At 38.4% G+C, this 20160-nt stretch overlaps 1 protein-coding gene across 3 annotated transcripts in view; it reads right to left on the bottom strand.

Moving 5' to 3' along the window:
* Nucleotides 1–20160, bottom strand: part of BCAT1 (branched chain amino acid transaminase 1) — a 102604-nt gene that overhangs the window by 19364 nt on the left and 63080 nt on the right. For all 3 annotated transcript variants that reach the window (XM_058743348.1, XM_058743347.1, XM_058743349.1), the window contains exons 6-7: nt 7624–7787; nt 2212–2354 (exon numbers count right to left, since the gene is read on the bottom strand). In XM_058743348.1, coding sequence (XP_058599331.1) covers nt 2212–2354; nt 7624–7787 — 307 coding nt within the window. The remainder of the gene's footprint in view (nt 1–2211; nt 2355–7623; nt 7788–20160) is intronic.

Here is a 20160-nt window from a genome sequence, read left to right as displayed (position 1 = left end):
ACCAACACAGTAAAACAGAGAATCGCTGCTGTGTGATCTTAACACCAGGGTTGCTGTTACTAGAGCCAAAACCACATGGGTTATAGGCCAACTGCCACAGATAGTTATTGTGTACAGCAGTGTGCTGTGAACACAGATTATCTATTTTATATACCTTTCTGCAGCAGCCATCATGTCCCAAAGGGGCAGTGAGTGTGGGGGCTCATAGAAAGAAGGTAGGTTTTTACTAAAAGAGTTCTAGTCATACCTCCAATAGGCAAAGTTTGTGAAAATCAGTATTTTGTTGATTTTCAACTCATTATTCTTTGTATTTTCCGAAAGCCACATGGTGAAGTTAGAGTAGAGTTCTTTTGACGTCTTCTTTTGTTTTTAGCCTAAAGGTTATTCCTTACATTCTACTGACTTCTCTCATGGTACTGTCCAAACATTTATTCCATCTCTTGTCCCCTTACTTCAAATTTTATTTGATATGTTAGGTGAACACCCTCAAGATGGACTAAAGCTATCTCAGGCAACCATAATGTGAATAGCAACTCGTAAGGTCTTGTATATTTTGTAAGAGTCAGAAGACAAATTCACTCATTTCCGTTCTGACCTTTAAAAGCCATGGCGGAAATGGTTCATGATTATTGTTTGGATAAGAAGTAATTTTTCACCAGGACAAGTTTCTTGTGTTCTTGGTTAAATCATGGAGCTCTGATTCAAACTGTACTTAAATCTTGACATCTCCCATCCATAAATAATGATGGTACCACTTCTGTATGATGTAACTGTTTTTGTTTAGAGTTGTGTGGTTTTTTTGGGGGGGTGGGGGGGCAAGGGCGTTGGAGTGGGCAGGCGATGCAAAGAATGAGTTGAATCAACCTATTATCTCCTAAATGCAGAGTGCAACATTGGCTGTCATCTTTCAAGCATAGCTTTTGAGGTATGTCATAGGCAATGACTCAAATTTGGAAATCACGAATATTCCAGTATAAATTGTATTTTTAAATAGTGCCAAGTATAAACAACAGGAATGGAAGAATCAGCATGACCTGTATCTGGCTTTTCAGATGCCAAGGATTACCAATGGTCAACCCCAGGACAAGGTGTACTCACCACACCTTCTATTTATTCTACCTCTGACTGGAATATAAGGCTCATCTTACTAGTTTCTACAACTAATGCTCAAATTAGTGCATAGCTCTGAAGTCAGCCACATGTGAATCACCATTTTCCAACATTAGTAGCCAAAAAACAAAAGAGCAAGAGAAGTTACTGTAGCTACTTCAAAATAAAAATTTTACTTAAAATTTTAATTGAAATGAACACCCAGACTTTATAAGTGTTTGGGAACTTTTTCTAGTCTCTATACTCAGTACTGTGAAATGAACAGCATAAGAACATAAACAAGCCTAAAAAGATAGTTAAAATTTTTTGTGACTATTAAAATTCTAATGGAAATAAATGCATTTATCTGTATTTTTCCCCATGATTGGCCATTTAATCCAATATCATCGACATTGCCAATGCTTCACTAAACCTATATGTTTCTGCCAACTAATTAAAAAAAAATAGAAAAGAAAGATGAGCATTTAGGATATTTAGATATATAGAAATAACTGGTTTTTATAGTAGATACCTATTAACAGTCTTGAATGAACCAGAATCTAAGTACAATCCTAAAAGGGACGAATTTGTCCAAAAAATTGTGTGTTTTAATCAAATTGAGCTCCAGAGTAAATCTGGAAGGCTCCTGATATATTATCGAAGTATGTAGAAAGGGCATCAGTTGTTAAAAGACTTCTAGCAAGAGAATACACTAAATGTCATATCAGTAGAATCAGTAGACGATGCCTGTTATTACATTTTATACATATAGTATTATGGTGAATTGATCTGAGACCTATCTCCAAATGCAGGGGATTTCAGATAGAAAAGCTGTTACGAAGATGGCAGAGGGGATAAAGCTACGAATCTTCAAATCATGGGGATTTAAATTCCTTAAGTTGGCATCTCAATGATAAGCACATCTAGAGCCAAAAACCAAAACCAAAACCTTTATAAATTCTGTAAATTTAAACTCATTTCTACTTGAACAACAAAGCACAGTGGTCCTTAGCCTTTGGACTTGTGCTACTTATTCCTTGTTCCAAGGTCCTAGTTCTTTTCCTTCCAGGCCTATTGAATATGACTGACAAAGAACAAAGAGCTGAAATCTGAGTGAATTACCTCCATCTTCATTTATCCAGTAAAGAAAAAGATTCATGGTTCCAACTTCAGTTATCTGATTATCCTCTCCATACAGCCACAGAACCTGCTGACAGCTGTTTTCCACTGCTTCACATTGGGCAAAAAGGGATGAGCCATAATTCCTTTTAAGAAAGAGAAAATGTATTGATTATGAATATACCACTCCCTCATCTTTGGTACCAATCTGCATGTGCATGTGATCAATGCACATCTCCTTTATGTGTGCGCACACACACACATGTATGTATGTACATATATTCTCTAGTTAACTGCCTAACGTTAAAGGAAACTCATTAGAGAAGCTAAATGATCTAATTGCACTCATTTGAGAAAGAACACAGCAAAATACAAACTTGAAAAGTAGAGATAATGAAAAGAGGTAAATAGCTAAGTTAATGGTAACAATTAAAAGTATTTTTCACATTCCAAGCAATTGTCCATGAATTATTCCATTTAAATCTCACACCAGTACTATGAGTTAGCCAAACTTGTATCAAATAACGTTAAGTAGTAGAGCACCAAGCTGTGCTCTTAGTTGAGACCTTTCAATGTACCCAAGGAACAGCTAATGCCCAATGCCTAAATCCTCCAAAGGGTGGGACAAAATGTTAAAAACCCTGATTTTAGCCAAAAGTATTCCAAAAGCCCATTTTTCTCACCCTGCACTATTTATTCAAAATCAAAGGAAGACAGCACATCTTCCTAGGATAGCAGTTTAGTTTAGTATTTTAAATGTATTATCTTTTATTAAACTTAAATAAGAAAATTATGGAGTATATTACAAAATATGGATGAATGTTTTCAATAAAACATAAGAGTCCTCAAATAAATGTGATGTTTGCTTGCCTCCCTAAGCCCCTGGTTGTTTAATTCACTTTCCTGGGCTTTCACAGGACATTAGCAAACAAGTTGGGAAAGCACTACCATATGACAAGCAGGGCTTGGAAATAAACCCTAAACCCATCCTTCGATTATGCTGCTCCCATACAAACAAGCAGAAACAACCAAACATACAAGAATAACGACTACAAAGCATGAATGTCATCTCCCACAAAATACCCACCTAGGCCTTTTAAATTATCTCTTTTATATCTGGTCAAGATCAAAATGTCTAATTAGAAGTATAAGTTAGGGGCGCCTGGATGGCTCAGTCGGTTAGGTGTCTGACTTTGGCTCAGGTCATGATCTCACAGTTTGTGAGTTTGAGCCCCACACCAGGCTCTGTGCTGACAGCTCGGAGCCTGGAGCCTGCTTCAGATTCTGTGTCTCCCTCTCTCTCTGCCCCTCCCCCACTCATGCTCTGTCTCTCTCTCTCAAAAATAAATAAACATTAAAAAAAAAAAGGAAGTATAATTTAAACACAAGAACCATATTCATGGCGGCTATCTGCCATTTTCAACTACACGGCTTGCCTTCCCATTAATATTCTCTTTGGCCCTTCCTTTGGAGCCAAGTCATTCTGCTTGGGATGACAGTCACAGTACCTCGCCCTGCACAACTGAATTAATGGATGGACATGGAACCTAGGCTGCTCACATAAGCCCTTCTTATTCACTCATTCCTATTAATGCAGGCACTAGACTGAGCCAGCCAGGCACACCTTGAGTTGGTTTTCTCACTTGCAACTCAAAGAGTATTGACTAATAACTAAAACATCCTAGAAAAACGATGAAAAATGGGCATTATACTATATAGGTATAGCAACCTGAGTCATGAGGTTTACTCACATCAAAGTAATACAAGATTCATTAAAAGACCTTCAAAATGCAGATAATAAAATGTAAATTTATTGGTGCACCTGGAGATGATACCACACTTATACATAGGAGTATTTTATTTAATGAACATAAAATTTAGGCCACCCATGTTCAGAATTAGTGGTAAATAAGCAATAAGTGGAGTTAAAATTATGAATACTTTTTAATAACAACAAACAAGGCTTCAGAGGGGAGTCCAATAGAAAGAGCACAGGTTTGGGGCCAGGAGGCTTACATACAGCTCTTGTACTTCTACTATTTGGCTATGTGTGAACTTAAGCAAGTCACTTGAAATTTTTGCCTTAACAAATTCTTCTGGCAAGTGCAAATACTTTCTTTGTATACTGCATAGAGTTATGCAGAACAAAATGAAACAGTAACAATAAAAGCTAAGAAACAGTTTATGTGAGCCTCTTATATCCTAATGAAATTAAGGTTTTTTTAAAAAAAAAATGACTTCTATTTTAATTGACTTCTCTCTAGTTCATAGACACAACCAGTGAGATTTTCCAAATCTAAAAATAATTGATTTCTCTCATAAAATGCTCTTTATTAACATTAACAGAATTTTCACAGCATGAATAACTAGCCTTTCCAAGAACCTTCTAAACACACACCCACACACACACACACACACACACACACACACACACACACTTTTGAGGGTGTTGGTTGAACTAAAACCATGATTCTTTGGCATCATGAAGCTACTTGGGCAAGAAAGAGAATTTAAAAACCTCAAGTGTTTCAGTATACTGAAAGAAAAAGGGGGTTTTACTTGTTTGGTGCTTATTTGATTGACTGATTGATTACTATATTATATAGGTAGTGTTTTTCCCCACATGAGTTTTTCCTCAAAATTCTCCCTCAGGTGTAAACTGTATTATTAATATCCACGGGTCATGAATACTTTGATAATATATTTGGGTTCCCTCTCATGTGCTGCCAATATTCAGAAAAGAAACACATGTCTTTGGAAAAAGAGAAAAATGAAAAAGTTGGAAAACTGTCTACACAGAAAATTTTTAAGTGGAATAAATATCTAGGAGAAGAGATATTAAATATATCTCTCCAAAAGAGTAAATTCTCTTGTGTGAAATCCAACAGATTGCTCTTAAGACAGGGTCCAGGAGGGGCGCCTGGGTGGCTCAGTCGGTTAAGCAGCCGACTTCAGCTCAGGTCATGATTTCGCGGTCCGTGAGTTCGAGCCCCGAGTCAGGCTCTGTGCTGACAGCTCCGAGCCTGGAGCCTGTTTCAGATTCTGTGTCTCCCTCTCTCTGACCCTCCTTCATTCATGCTCTGTCTCTCTCTGTCTCAAAAATAAACGTTAAAAAAAAAAAAAAAAAAAAGACACGGTCCAGGAGATGAAACAAGAAAGCAAGCCTCAGAATATCAACTATTGTCTATTGACAGGATGCTTAGTACCTGCCAGGCAGGGAACTAGGTACTTAAGCCCATTATTTCACTGAATCATCTTACAACAACACTAGACTTTATTATACTTTTGAGGACTTAGAGGAAGAGGGTACTTAATTATGTAAGATCACACAGATTACAAGCGTATGACTCCCATATCTCTGACTACCAAGCCCACGTTGTTAACTGCTAGGTTATAACACATTAATTGGGAGCTTTCTATAGGTTGACCACATGGTAGTAGGCACTTTATATTATCCCAAGTAATTCTCACAGGTAAGGTGGGTATCACTGGCCTAACTTTATAAATGAGGAAAGTGAAGCTTAAAGCAGTTAAGTAACATCCCAAGGCAGTTAGGTTAAGCCAGGTCTAGCTGACTTCAAAGCTTGTACTTAAGTGCTAAATGAGAGTACAAGACAACAAAAAAGAAAGAGGAAAAATTAAGATAGAGTAGAAAGAAGGCAGCAGGCCCCATTCTTTCCAGGTTAAGAAACTAAGAAATTGGGAATAAGACATTCCTACGATGGAGGACCTTCTTCTAGCTCAGGGCTTCTCAACTTTGGCTACACATTAATATATTCTGATGCGAGGCTACAGAGCAGACCAAACAAACCAGAATCTCTAGTCGGGGGACCCAGAGAGTAGTAGTTGGTACAGCTGATTTCCACACTAACCACAGGTGAGCACTGTGCTACAACTCTCCCGCAGCTGTGTGCCATTGTATTACTTCCCTCACTTATGTATATTTAGATATAAAATAATATTACTATCGCTGGTGGCTTCAAAACAGGTGGAGTAATCTTAGAAGTTAAAAAATCCTTCTCTCTTTTCCTCAGATTCACTTAGGAAGCAGAAAGTCCTTCAGCTTAGGAGAATCCACAGCAATTTAATAAATTCCAGTTAACTATAGAGGTCCTAAAAATCTTGGAAAGTAATTATTGAATTAATTGGCTTAGAGAAGAAGCAATAACATATAAATCTAAGGCTGCTGCCAAATGTCTGCCAACCAAATAGGTTAATACTAAATGCAAAATCCTGTGTTTTCCTTGCACTTCTCTGGGTGGAGAGCATAGGAGCTTTAGAACCTCTTGGAAACAACAGACAGATGTAAGTTACTGCCTCCCACTTGCCATTTCTCTTTTATTATTATTTTTATAATATTTATTTATTTTTGAGAGAGAGAGAGAGAGACAGACAGAGAGAGAGAATTTTTTTTTTTTTTTTTTTTTTTTTGTAGGAAAGAAAAAAACGGGCACCTGGGTGGCTCAGTCAGTTAAGCATCCAACTTGATTTTCGCTCAGTTTATGACCCCGGTTCATGGGGTCAAGCCCTGAGTCGGGCTCTGCCTGGGTGTGGAGCTTGCTTAGGATTCTCTCTCTCCCTGTGCTCCGCCCCCACTCATGCTCTCTCTTAAAAATAAAAATACAGAAAGACTATAGAGGGTTCAAAGCCAGCTGTCAACACCTCTCTCACATCCCAGCAGCATGTCACTGAATGCTCCCAGGGCTCCCAGAATCTACATGTTTTCCCACAGCCCAGAAGTTGCCACCGAGTCGCCTCCCAGGACTGCTGCTGCCTGTGTCTGTGATACACATCAGCACTTGATGCACACAAAGGAAGAGCCCACACTGGTTAATCCGGCTATTCTTGTTCACCCAGAGGGGCATTCTCATGTCACGGCCAAGTCCACCCCTGAAATTGTCTAACACTTTTTAAATGCTCTTTTATTTCCAGCCAGCTACATATGGCCAATGAGACCGGCCTGACAGAGCCAAAGCAGGGCTGTCCCTCGGCCAGCTGGCAGCAGGTAGGGCTACAATCTGTGGCAATGAAGACAGCACTTGAGTGAAGCGGGCACCTTCCCCAGACAGGACTCCTTGGAGCCAACTGAGAGCCTCTGCCCCAGCACCAGATGCTCTTTAAGGCCACCTGTCCGCCTGCAGCCAGAGACACAGCCTCCAGGGACAGTTCGTTCAGAGCATGCATGCTGTTCCTGCTCTAGTCCCTTCTTCCAGTTCTTGCCTTTGGTTCTCCCTTACAAAGGGTCATGGGTTTATCCTTTAAACTAGCACAATTCAATACTGGAGAGTAAACACAAAGCAAAAAAGAGCATTTCAACTTGAATATTAATATATGTACTTGGATTGATGTGGGATGAACATAACTCAGTGGTAGTGAGGGGCTCTTTCCTTTAGATAGAGACACAGATTTACTTACCCTCCCATTTTGCAGTCCCCAGTCCCACCTTTCCAGGCTCTGACATACTTTGGATTGGCCCACAGGGACACAGGCTTAAAGGTTCCACTTGAAAAATAAGGTCCCACTGGGCTCAAGATTACAAAGAGCAGGGCTTTGGTAGGCTTCTTGACTCCAAGGGAAGGCTAAAATAAAATAAAAGTACACATGACTGTTAATTTAAATGTAGACAACAGTCGTAAAGTCTAGAATAGATCTGTAACTACCTCCCAGAGGGGCTGTCTAGGCACAAGAGCTGTTCCTTCTAAAGTTGAGTTACACAAAGCCAGATGGTCTTTTAAGAAGAAAACACAAAGAATGGAGTGCTGAAGTTTCATGTTGCTTTGCCTTCTGAGTCAGGATTTTAGGGAAAAAAGCCAATTTGTCAATTTTTTTTTTTGTGTGTGTGTGTGAGTAGGGTTTTAAGAGGAGAGGTACCTTTTTGACAACTAGCTATATAACACCTTGCAATGTTGCACTGATTGGGAAATGAAAAAGGGAAGAACCCAGACATGACTTTAGTCTGTGGACAGGAAATGTATTATTTGCTTTTTTAGTTTCCCCTTCTATGTTCACTGACTACTGCTACCTCAGGACATGCCAGGGCCTCCAGCAGGTGGCGGGCACAGGTGAGTGTGCCATTTCTACAACTGTCACAGGAAGCAGACAGCAAGAGTGTAGCCTCCTTAGAGACAAAGATACCAGAGGAGATAAATATCCCCCTAAAAGCCAGAGAATGAAGGATTCAGGAATTTATAACGTGAATGACAAAGACAGAAAATGGTCTTTCCCACAAACACTGGAAAATCATAAGCTAGCAATGCAAAACCATATAAATATCTCCAGCATAAAACAGTTTTCATAAGTAATTACTGTCAGTTGTTTACTAAGGAGGAAAACTGAAAGACTGAAAGCCTTAAGGGCTATGTATTATAAAGGCAAAAAAAAAAAAAAAAAAAAAAAGGCTACTGGGCTATTCTATGCAATTCAAGACCACTGGAAATAAGGAAACAAGTCCAGGATTATTACAGTCTTGGGATATAAAACACTTGTGTCCAGTCTTCACTAGACTCTGGTCTGACTAGACGGTGGTAAGAGTCTGTCATGGACAGAATAAGAAGAGACTCAATTCCACACAAAAAAGCTGATTTTGTGGCTTTTGTTTTGATGAACTAGCTAAAAGTGGATTTGGGGGTATTTTCTTCTGAATTTCATTACATCTCCCTTCTATTACCTACTGGCCCAAGGCCCCTCACTCACTACTTATGGCCAGGTCATCAAAAATCAGGTAGGTAAAGGGGCGCCTGGGTGGCTCAGTCGGTTGAGCATCCGACTTCGGCTCAGGTCATGATCTCACAGTCCGTGAGTTCGAGCCCCACATCGGGCTCTGTGCTGACAGCTCAGAGCCTGGAGCCTGCTTCAGATTCTGTGTCTCCCTCTCTCTCTGCCCCTCCCCTGCTCATGCTCTGTCTCTCTCTGTCTCAGAAATAAATAAAACATTAAAAATTTTTAAAAAAAAAAATCAGGTAGGTAAAATATTCACAGACATTAAAAAAATGTGTCTCTATATGTGCACACTGATGCCATCTAAAAGGCATGCAACCCTCAGAAAACGGGAACATGATTCCATTTGCACTCCATGTGAACATGAGACCAAGAAAGGCTTGGATGACCAGAGTCAGCAAGCAACAACAGGTTTTGGTTTTTTACCTGTTTGGATTTGTTCTTAGTTGGGGCTGAGCAGGACTCACCTACCAATAAAGAGTGAAGAGCCTTAAAACTTCATTTGCCTTTTTTATTTCAATGTTTGGGACAGAAAAGTTCAGAATAATAATACAAACCTGCCTTCTCAGCTTGGATAAAAACTGACTATCTATCTCCACACTTTCATTTACCTATCAGTTAAGTAAATGCAATGATATTTTCATCTCAGAGGAACTGTGAAGATTAATATATATTTTTTTATGAACCCTCGTATTGAGTAATGAAGAGAAGCTCCCCAACAGAACTTAGAAATACAATCTGCAGGACACATCTTCAGTCATTTATCTATCTTCTACGTTTCTGAATGAAATGGCTTATTTGTGGGCAAACAGATAAGCATTTTATTAGAGAACACATAAATGGGCTTTTTTCACTCTAAACTCATGTATTTTTCGCAACCTGCGTTATACTAAAAGCAATAACTCCTCATCACGAAATACTGGTGTGAGTTAATTTTCATCTTCCTCATTTCCTTCCCCTGACTTGAAATGATGGGTAAACTTGCATTTATTCCACTAGGTGGTGGTATAGAGAGCACAGATGGAAATGGAATAATCCTATGAGTTAAATCTATTTCTGGGGGGAAAAAAAAAAAATCAATAAACCTTTAAGGAACACTTTTATTCTTAGCAAGCAGGTAAATTATAGACTAGAATTTTCCAACGTTGAGAAAATGTGGTTATGTGTACTAACATTTTATTTTCTGAAATTTAAGCAAAGTCAATTCATGTTTTTTACAAGTACTTCAAGTACTAGTGTTGAGCACAGCTTAGTCACCCTCATCCTTAAATGATTACTTATATCGATCGTCTTCTCATGAAAAGAACTCTGCGACTTTACTGCAAATGGTCACACTGCTTCAAGGGTGAAAATAAATAAAAGTTAACTGCATCAGGAAGGGAGCTTTGGGACTGGCTTTGCTTCTACCCTCAGGAACCTTTATTTGTTTTCTCTGAATTCTCCCTTCTATCCTGGAAAGCAATTTAAATTCTGTGCTATTGCTGCAATTAAGAGTAAGTTCTTTTATAATATTAATTAAATGGCAGTAAACACACTTCTATGATGACAAGGTCAGTCTTCTATTCAAATAAAGCAAAAACCACACAAATAAAGAGAAGTTATGAAAGACCACATCTGATAAGTAATGTAAATCAGTTTCATTAAGTTTCATTTCCTTATGAACATTGTTGGTTTTTTAAAATTCTTTTTGCTAGTTTCCTGGATTATTTTAATATATAAGGAATTGAAAAATGGCTTAAAAAAAAAAAAAGGCCAGGGGAAATGGAGAATATAAAATCTCACAGAGGTAAAGTATGTAACTTCTCAAGGGACCACACTGACTTAGCTTGATATTCTGATGTGTACCAAAAATACTCATCTTACTTTATATTATACCTCACAAACACATAAAGGTATTCAATGCATGTATATTTTGCACAAAATAACAAGACACTCGGGTGTGATGGAAAATAAAGTGACATGTTCCAGTGAAAATTACCACTTCTGAGTCAGTCAGAAAATTAGTGCATAAAAAGACAGGATTTCAGAGGTTATGTGAATGATGGCAGGAAGTGCTTTGAGAGCTGAGAAAGGTACTATTAGTCCTTGTGGCGTGGAAGGCAGAGAAGCACAGTAGCAGTGTGGAAACTTCAGAAAAATTGTTGTTGTTTTTTTTTTAACATTCATTTATTTTTGAGAGATAGATTGTGGGTGGGGTAGGGGTAGGGAGAGGCAGACCTAGAATCTGAAGCAGGCTCCAGGCTCTGAGCTGTCAGCACAGAGCCTGCGGGGCTCAAACCCACGAAGTGTGAGATCATGACCTGAGCTGAAGTTGGATGCTTAACTGACTGAGCCACCCAGGCACCCTGAAAAATTCTGGTTAAGCAAGACAAATACGGGACAGAAGAAATAAGATAATTGGGAATAACAGGGACATTTTTCAAACAGAGTGGCATGACTTTTTTTAATCCCCAAAGGATCCTAATTTATTTTAGAGGGGAAAATGGTAAAGAATATTGGATTGAGGGGTTCTATAAGAGATACAGAGAGGGCCAGTGGTTCATGCAAAGCTTTGAGCATGTGAGTCACAAATTCATGCATGACCTTTTGGCAGGAAAAACTAGTTGGTCTGGTGAAAGATTAAAAAAACAAAACAAAACAAAAAACACCTCAGTAATTACACAGCTTTTGGTTTCTAACACATTTCACAGGTTTTACCTTATATGATCAAACAGTCCTAAAAGTTAAGGGTTATAATTCCTGATTTTTACATAGGCTCCAAACAAATGATTTGCCCAAGGTCAGTTATTAAGCTCTAGATCTTCTGCTCTTAGTCCAGAGCTCTTTTTGTAGTGTTGAAACTTAAAACAATAAGTGAAGGACCCAAGATTTCTTACCCTAGAGAGGGTTCAAACTGGGGCCTCACTTCCTTTCACCTCAGCCTTCAGCAGGGCCCTCACACTCTAGGCACCCCATGCTCAAACCACACTGGCCCCTTTCAGTTCCTCACTTTTCTGCCTCTACATGGTTTCCTGAACTATTCTACCTACCCAGAATGCTCTCTGCTCCCCTGTTATGGACTGAAATGTGTCTGCCCCCCAACACTTATATATTGAAGCCCTAACCCTCAATGTGACTACTTTTTGAGCTAAAGTTTTTAAGGAGGTAATTAAGGTCAAATGAGGTCAAAAGATTAGGCCCTAATCCAACAGGACTAGTGCCCTTATGAGACGAAGAGACATTAGAGCATGAGCTCTCCACTCCCTCTGCACACACAGAAGGCTCTGGGAGGACACAGTGAAGTGGACGTCTATGGGGAGACCTTACCAGAAACCAACCCTGCTGGCACTTTGATCTTGAACTTCCAGCCTCCAAAACTGTGAGGAAATAAATTCTGGTATTTGAGATGCCTAGTCTGTGGGATTCTGATATGGCGGCCGCAGCAGACTAAGACATGCCCTCTCTTTCTGAAGTAATATAAATCCTTCAATCTCAATTTTTACTGTGATTTCAGAAAATGAGCCTTCTTCACAAGGTTAGGTGCTTGTGTTACATGCTATTACAGCACCGTGTACTTCCGTACATTTAGATAAAATGTCCATCACACCTTCTTACAAATGCTTCTTTAATTCCCTACCTCTTACAAATCTGTACACCCCATGAAGACCATCTTTTTCCCCTACACAGAGCATTGTACATTGTTATACCAGGTTCACTACGTTTTTGTTCAATGACTCTCCATATTAATAAGATGTTGTTTATAGAAAGGGGTTGTGAAAACAACCTAGGGAACTTATTTGCCATATTTGAATTATTTTGATTAAAAAAAATCTGATGCTAATCCTTGTATGTTACGCTGACACCACAGAGAAATTGTTCCTTTGTCCCCTGATTTCCTTTAGTGCTGGCCTCTAACCTAACAGAATTTATATGTAGACATTCAAAGAATACCATGGGAAGAAGCTAAAGTCCAGAATTTTTCTGAGGCTTGCTCTAAAATGGGTAGAGGATATCAGTCCTGGTCAAATAGAAAGACAATATATATTGAACACTTGACAAAAAGAAGGTTAGCACTTCATTCTTTTTTTAGTTTTTAAATAAGAATGATCTTAAACTTTGGGGTGCCCGGGCGGCTCAGTCAGTTGAGCGTTGGACTTCAGCTCAGGTCATGATCTCACGGTCTGTGAGTTCGAGCCCCACGTCGGGCTCTGTGCTGACAGCTCAGAGCCTGGAACCTGCTTCGGATTCTGTGTCTCCCTCTCTCTCTGCCCCTCCCCTGCTTGTGCTCTGTCTCTCTCTCTCTCAAAAATAAAGATCTTAAACTTTAAAAAACACACAGTTAAAAAAAAAAACCTAAAGATAAGGAGAAAACAACCAAAAGAACACCTACCTGTCATGTCTAAAGTTAAACGCAATGATAGTTCCTGCTCACAGGGTCAGTGTAAGAATTAGATAACCTGTGGAAAGCACCCATAACCTCATCTTGTTCAAGCATCCAACAAGTAGCGATTGTTATTGCTTTTATAAATAATCATTTATAACTGGTAAATAAATTCAATATGTACCAACACGCAGGGCATGAAGGTGACATTAAGATGACTATAGATGGGACCATGGAACTACATTCAATGCTCAATGTTGGAATTGTGGTGAATGACACTTAGGAAAAAGGATCATTATACCAATATCTTGGGGAATATAGCTTGGTTATATTCAAAATCAATCCTAAAGAGAAATTTCAGCATGGATTATTAAACAAATGGTCCAGAAAATTCAATAGAGAAGTACCCAGGAGGAGCCAGAATGAGTCCCTCTTTAGAAAAACCACGCTTCATTTCCCTTTGTGAAATGACTTGATGGGGGGTGGGGGGGTTGTCAAACTTCAGGCTGCTTCCTGTTTTCTAAAAAGTTTTATTGGAATACATGCATTCATGCATTTATGTGCTGCCTACTGAAGTTTTTGTGCTACAAAGGCAGAGACAAGAAGCTATCTGGCTTCACAGGCAAAGTTTGCTGGCCCCTTCTCCAGAGGATAGGAAAATGCTACACGTACATTTTCCTCGTACCAAGAATGGCCTCAAAACCAAGGTCTCCTCACTGACCTAGCCTCAAGCACTCAGACTTTGACTTTGTGATTCCATCCAATTTGGTTCTATTGTCTGGGCCAAGCACACAATGGGCCCGGAATAGAGAGACAGTTTAGACCAACACAGGGAGCTGACAACTACCCTGAGATGCTCCCCAAACAGGCAAGTCCCAACCCAGCTGACCAAATGAGAAAGAGGATCCTGAGTGGGCTGGTGCACGGGAAAGGATGTTACACTGAAGGGAGCCCCAAGAATGGACTATTGGATATGGCAAATGGAGGTCCTTGGTGATCTTGACAAGCATATTTCAGTGGGGGTTCAGGGGGCTGAAAGGCTGAATGTCATGGATTCGAGAGAGAACAAGGGAGAGGAGGTTATGAAGGGGACTATGTACAAGTCTTGTGGGGCATTCTGTGACACAGTGGAGCAAAGAAACGGATGTACTCTACCTCTGTCACCCTTATATGGTCACGTATCACTGCCTGTCAGTACTGTCACCCTCAGAAGCAGAACCATGACAAAGGTAGAGCTTGGGAAATCTTTGGAATATTTTAACAATCAATTTTCCCTTTTCTCTGGATAATTCCATCAGCTTAGAAATATGCCATTGTATCTCCCATCTAAAACAAACACGTTCCCTTTACCGCATGTCCCCCTCCAGGACATCCATTTCAGCAAGGACCTTTGTGTTGCCAAATCCAAGAATCAGTCCTTGGACCCCACTTCTTGGTCCCGTGGGCAGGATTTGCCAGAACTGATCACTGCTTCCATGTCCTTCACTTGCCTTCCAGTTCACCAAGCCCTCTTGTTTTTCTTTCTACCTAGCAGGCTGCTACTTCTCAGACTTCTTAGCTGATTCCTTTTTATCTCCCTTTCTTCTAAATGCTGTGGCTTGCCCAGGACTTAGTCCTCACCTTCTTTTCATCAGTGTCTACATTTCTTCTCTTAATAACTTCATTCCAACCCTTAACTTTAAAGGCGTTTTATGTTAAACACTAGAATGTATGACTTAAATTCCAAACACTCCCCTGAATTTCAGACTTGTAGATCTACCTACCACTTGGTAACTTGAGCTTAAGTTACCATGTCCAAACCTGAACTCTAGATTCTACCCATCATCACCTCCAACAAATATGCATGAAAAACCTTTTCCCTCACTCTTCCCCATCCCAACAAATGGTCACTACCCAGTTGCTCTGACCCAAAGGAAAATTTGACCTTTCTCCTCTCATATTCACATCCACTCTGTCAGAAAATTTTGTGAGCTACAACAAATATCCTTGAAGATATGCCTTCATGTGAACTAGGGGATATGTCTACAGCATAAATTCCTTGAAGAAAGCCTGCACTCTTAAGATTCCCAAATTTAACTATCTCATTTTATTCAATTTACTAATAATAGTTCTTATGTTTGTCCTGATCAACAGGACACTAGCTGCATAAATTATTCCACCATATTTCATAGATCCTAAGATGTTCATTTTTCCTCACATTAACATGTCTGAAATCCAGGCTCGGCATTTTACAATTGCTTTTGGCTCAGTATACTCATGGTAAAGCCGGCATTACCAGACTTGGAATTAGCTGTTCATACTGATGGTACTTCCAATGGCTTATGGGCATTGGTGATGTCATATGTGTTAATTGTCACACATTGCCCTGAAAGAAAAATTATCGCAGAGAAAGGTGCAAATACACGCAGGGCATGTATTTGATATTAGTGAAACAAATATCTGTATTAATATCAAACACCTGCAATTCAATATTTTCCTACAAAGCAACAACCAGTCTTCTCATGGGACCCGCAGTAGGAAGACATCCATATGAAGATAAATCTGTGTTAGCTTTTGTTATTAAGATATATGCAAAAATAAAAAATGCCTATCATAAGCCAAGCAGCACAACTGATGGCCGGAAGAATTGCAGATGTTCTCTGAAAACACACATTTAAAAAATAAATAAAAGGCTGGTATGATTAATTCATGACTCAGGAAGGTACTGCATCATAGTTTAGCAATGTTTTCCATTTCAGTGCATAAATAACAGGGTGACATATAATTTATGGCATCCTGTATTCAATTAAGTAATATATATGTACGATGGAATGCCTTGCAGCTAAGAAAGTGGATAAAATAGAGGTAGATCCATATGTACTAATGTGGAAGAATCTCTAAGACAAATAGTGAATACAAAAACAAGAATACAAACCAGAGTGTTCATAGTATGGCTGCCATTTATGTAGAAATGAGAGAGAAACAAACAAGGGGAGAGGGAGGGAGAGAGAGGGAGAGAGAGGGAGAGAGACAGAGGGAGAGAGAGGGAGAGAAGGTACAGCTGAGGAGCCAAACTTCATCTATGGGAAACTTAACATATCAACAGCTGGCATTGTAAATCAGGCAAGAAAAGACAGACCACTCAATAAATAGTAATGGAATAACTTGTCATCCATATGGAGAAAAATAAAATGGAGTCCTTCACAAAAAGTTCACTTCCAAATGGATTTCATTTAAATGGAAAAGCACAAGTATGACCTTGGAGTAAGGAAGAATTTCTTTAAAACACATAAAAGCCACAAAACATACTGAAAAAATAATTTAATTACATTAAAAATAAGTACTTCTGTTTTCTAAAAGATACCAGTAAGTGGGGTGCCTGGGTGGCTCAGTCAGTTGAGAGTCTGACTCTTGGTTTTGGCTCAGGTCATGATCTCACAGTTCATGGGAACGAGCTCCATGTAATCAGTGCTGAGCCTGCTTGGGATTCTTTCTCCCTCTCTCTCTGCCCCTCTCACACTGCTTCCTGCCTCAAGATAAATAAACTTAAAAATAAATAAATAAATAAATAAATAAATAAATAATACCAGTAAGAGTGTGAAAAAGCAAAACACAGACACAAAAGCAAGACACAGACTGGAACACTATTTGTAATACTTTATCTGACAAAGAATTGTGTCACAGAATGGAAACTTACTTATGAAACAAATGTACCTCTGACAAAAAATTTATATCTAGAACATATAAAGACTCTAAAAAAATTAAAAAGACAAATCAATTTTTTTAATGGCAAAAGATTTGCAAAGATACTTCCAAAAAGGATTTCCAATAGCCAATAAATATAAAAAGGTACTCAATGTAATCTATCTCAGAGAAATAAAAATTAAAACCACAAGGAGATAAGACTACATATATCAGAATGGGTAAAATTAACAAGACACTACCAGTGTTAGCAAGGATAAGAAGCAAATAGAATTTTCATACATTGCTGGTGGGAGAATAAACTGGTATAAGCATTTTGGAACACCATTTGGCAGTATCTAGTAAAGCAAAAACACATCTAACTCTTAGGTAAATACCAAAGAAAAGTGGTACAAATGTTCACCCTAAGATGTGTATAAGGATGTGCACAGCAGCTTTATCTATAATAGTCAAAAGTCAGAAACAACCCAGATGTCCATCTATAGTAAAACAACCCCATATTTGGGGGCAGGAGGTAAAAAGGAGGAGAGACTAAAGAATTAAGTACATGCCACATGGTTACTTGACTCTGGGGAGGGAAGGGGAATCAACAGAGAAGGGTACACACAGGGTTTCAACTGTACTAGTCATGTTCTGACCCCAGTTGTACTGTCATGTTCTAATCTTCACTGGGCATTATGTGCACAGATTTTCATTCTAATTCTCTTTAAACTCTATGTGTGTGTGAGAACGTGTGTAAAAATCTTTGAGCTTTGGCAAAACTTGCACAAAGAATTACCTCTAGTTTTGGATTATCAAAAGTATGTTATGATTAATAGCATTGTATGAAAGCAGATTAAACACTTAAAGCTCTCTGTAGCAGGCTAGGGGTGAGGTAGATGGAATATTTTCCTATTTTTTTTTTTTTTCTGTTCCCCCAAGAGGAATTTTGAGAAGCTATCTTACACATAGCTAAGGCTCAACAAATGCATTTTGAATTGGATTAATATTCTTTAACATCTTTCATCTCTCTCCATTTATGAGTGTTTTAAGTCTTCTAAAATGCAACCAAAGTGCAAATATAGGTTTGTGATCAAAAAATTTTGAAAATTTTTGAAGATTTTGAAAATCCTTGCAATCTTAGCAATTTGAAGTTTTTTGCTCTCACCATATCTATGGGAAGAGAGAGGCAGGAGGTGATAAATTTGGAAGGTAATCATTTTGGTGTTCTAATTTCTGTTCTGTTCTATCATTTATAAGTTATTTAGCAATACATCTCCCTTTCTGTATCTCTATTCCATCTTCTACCAAATGGAGATAGTAATAGTTAATCCATAGGGCTATTGTGAGGTGTAAGTATCATAGTATCTATAAAATTATGAGGCACATTGTGTAGCATAAGGTTAGTCTTAATAAATATTGTATCCTTCCTCATTTCTGACCACTTGGGAGTGAGAATTGTGGAGTATTAAAATATTTTCTATTTTCTCCTCTATTTTTTTTAACAAAACAAAACCCAGGGGAAAAATGTAAATATATATGTTTACAGACTATAGGAAGACATTTTAAGAGTGTTAAGTTCTACTCACAGACTAATCTCACATATAAATGCCCTGAATTCTAGCTTTTGAATCTATTCCAATTCCTTCTATCACTCCCTTTAAAATAAAGTGAAGTAGGAGTAATTTAAATCTTTTTTTTTAAACAATGTGTGCCAAGTGACCATAACCAAGGTATGCAATTAAACTCACAGATAATTTATATACAGCTAAAGCAGTTTCTTGTCTTTCCAAACCCTGCTCAATGTAGAAGGAAGCAAAAGAAACCATTCTGAATTTGTGTTACACTTATTTATTCTGTTATTTAAAGTAAAAAATATAAAGCAAAAAAAAATTACTTCTAGTTTTGTAAAAAGAAACACACAATGTATGTTTCAATGCCAAACACATGTATGCAGGCAGAGGTATGAATATGTACCACTAGAAGAATCTAAGAAAAGCTGACAACAGGAATTGTGGAAGGAGGAAAACTGTGGAACTCTGGATCAGAATGATAGTGGGAAGGAAGCTTCTTTATCTTTGTTTACCTTTCGTACTGAGTTTGTTACCAGATGTTTTTCCCTCCCCCAATCTCACCTTTAAAATCCCAGAAAAATACCCTTGTGCACTGTTGGAGGGAATGTAAAGTGGTACAGTCACCATGGAAACAGTATGGAGATTCCCAGAAACATTAAAAATTGAAATACCATACGATCCACTGATTCCACTTCTGAGTACTTATCCAAAAAAAAAAAAGAAAACATGAACTCAAAAAGATATATGTACCTCTGTGCTTAGTGCACATTATTTATAACAGCCAAGACACAAAAACAACCTAAGTATCCACTGATGGATGAATAGATAAAGATGTGGTATACATATACAACGGAATATTACCCAGCCATGAAAAAAAGAAGGAATCCAGCCTTGCAACAACATGGATGGAACTTGAGAACATCATGCTAAGTGAAATAAGTCAGACAAATACTGGATGATCTCACTTATGCTTGGAACCTAAAACAAAAATGAAAACACACACAAAACGAGCTCATAGATACAGAGAACAGATTGGTGGTTGCCAGAGGCAGGGGGTAGAAGAAATGGGTGAAGGGGATCAAAATGTACAAACTTCCAGATACATAATAAGTAAGTCCTGGGGAGGTAACTTACAGCATGGCGACTACAGTTAATAATACCATATCACGAACATTTGAAAGTTCCTAAAAGAGTAAATCTTTCAAGTTCTCATCATAAGAAAAAATATTTTGTAACTATGTATGGTGATGGAAGTTAACTAGACTTATTGTGGTGATCAATTTGCAATATATGCAAGTATTGGATCATTATGTTCTATATCTGATAGTTATACCTGAATTAAAAAAAAAAATTGGGGGGTGACACCTGGATGGCTCAGTCAGTTGAGCGTCCGATTTCAGTTCAGATCATGATCTCATGGTTTGTGAGTTTGAGCCCCTCATCGGGCTTTGCACTCACAGCTCAGAGCCTGGAGCCTGCTTCAGATTCTGTGTCTCCCTCTCTCTCTGCCCTCCCCTGCTCTCTCTCTCTCTCTAAAATAAGTAAACATTTTTAAAAATTTAAAAATTATTTTTAAAAATTCCTTTAAAAAAAAATAAAATCCCAGAAACAGATTGGCAAGTTGGCATGTGAAAACTGATA

The sequence above is a fragment of the Neofelis nebulosa genome, chromosome 8, assembly GCF_028018385.1.
Source record: "Neofelis nebulosa isolate mNeoNeb1 chromosome 8, mNeoNeb1.pri, whole genome shotgun sequence".
NCBI classification, from domain to species: Eukaryota; Metazoa; Chordata; class Mammalia; order Carnivora; family Felidae; genus Neofelis; species Neofelis nebulosa.
Note: the sequence above shows the minus strand (reverse complement) of the source record. Positions and strands in the feature narration are given on the sequence as shown.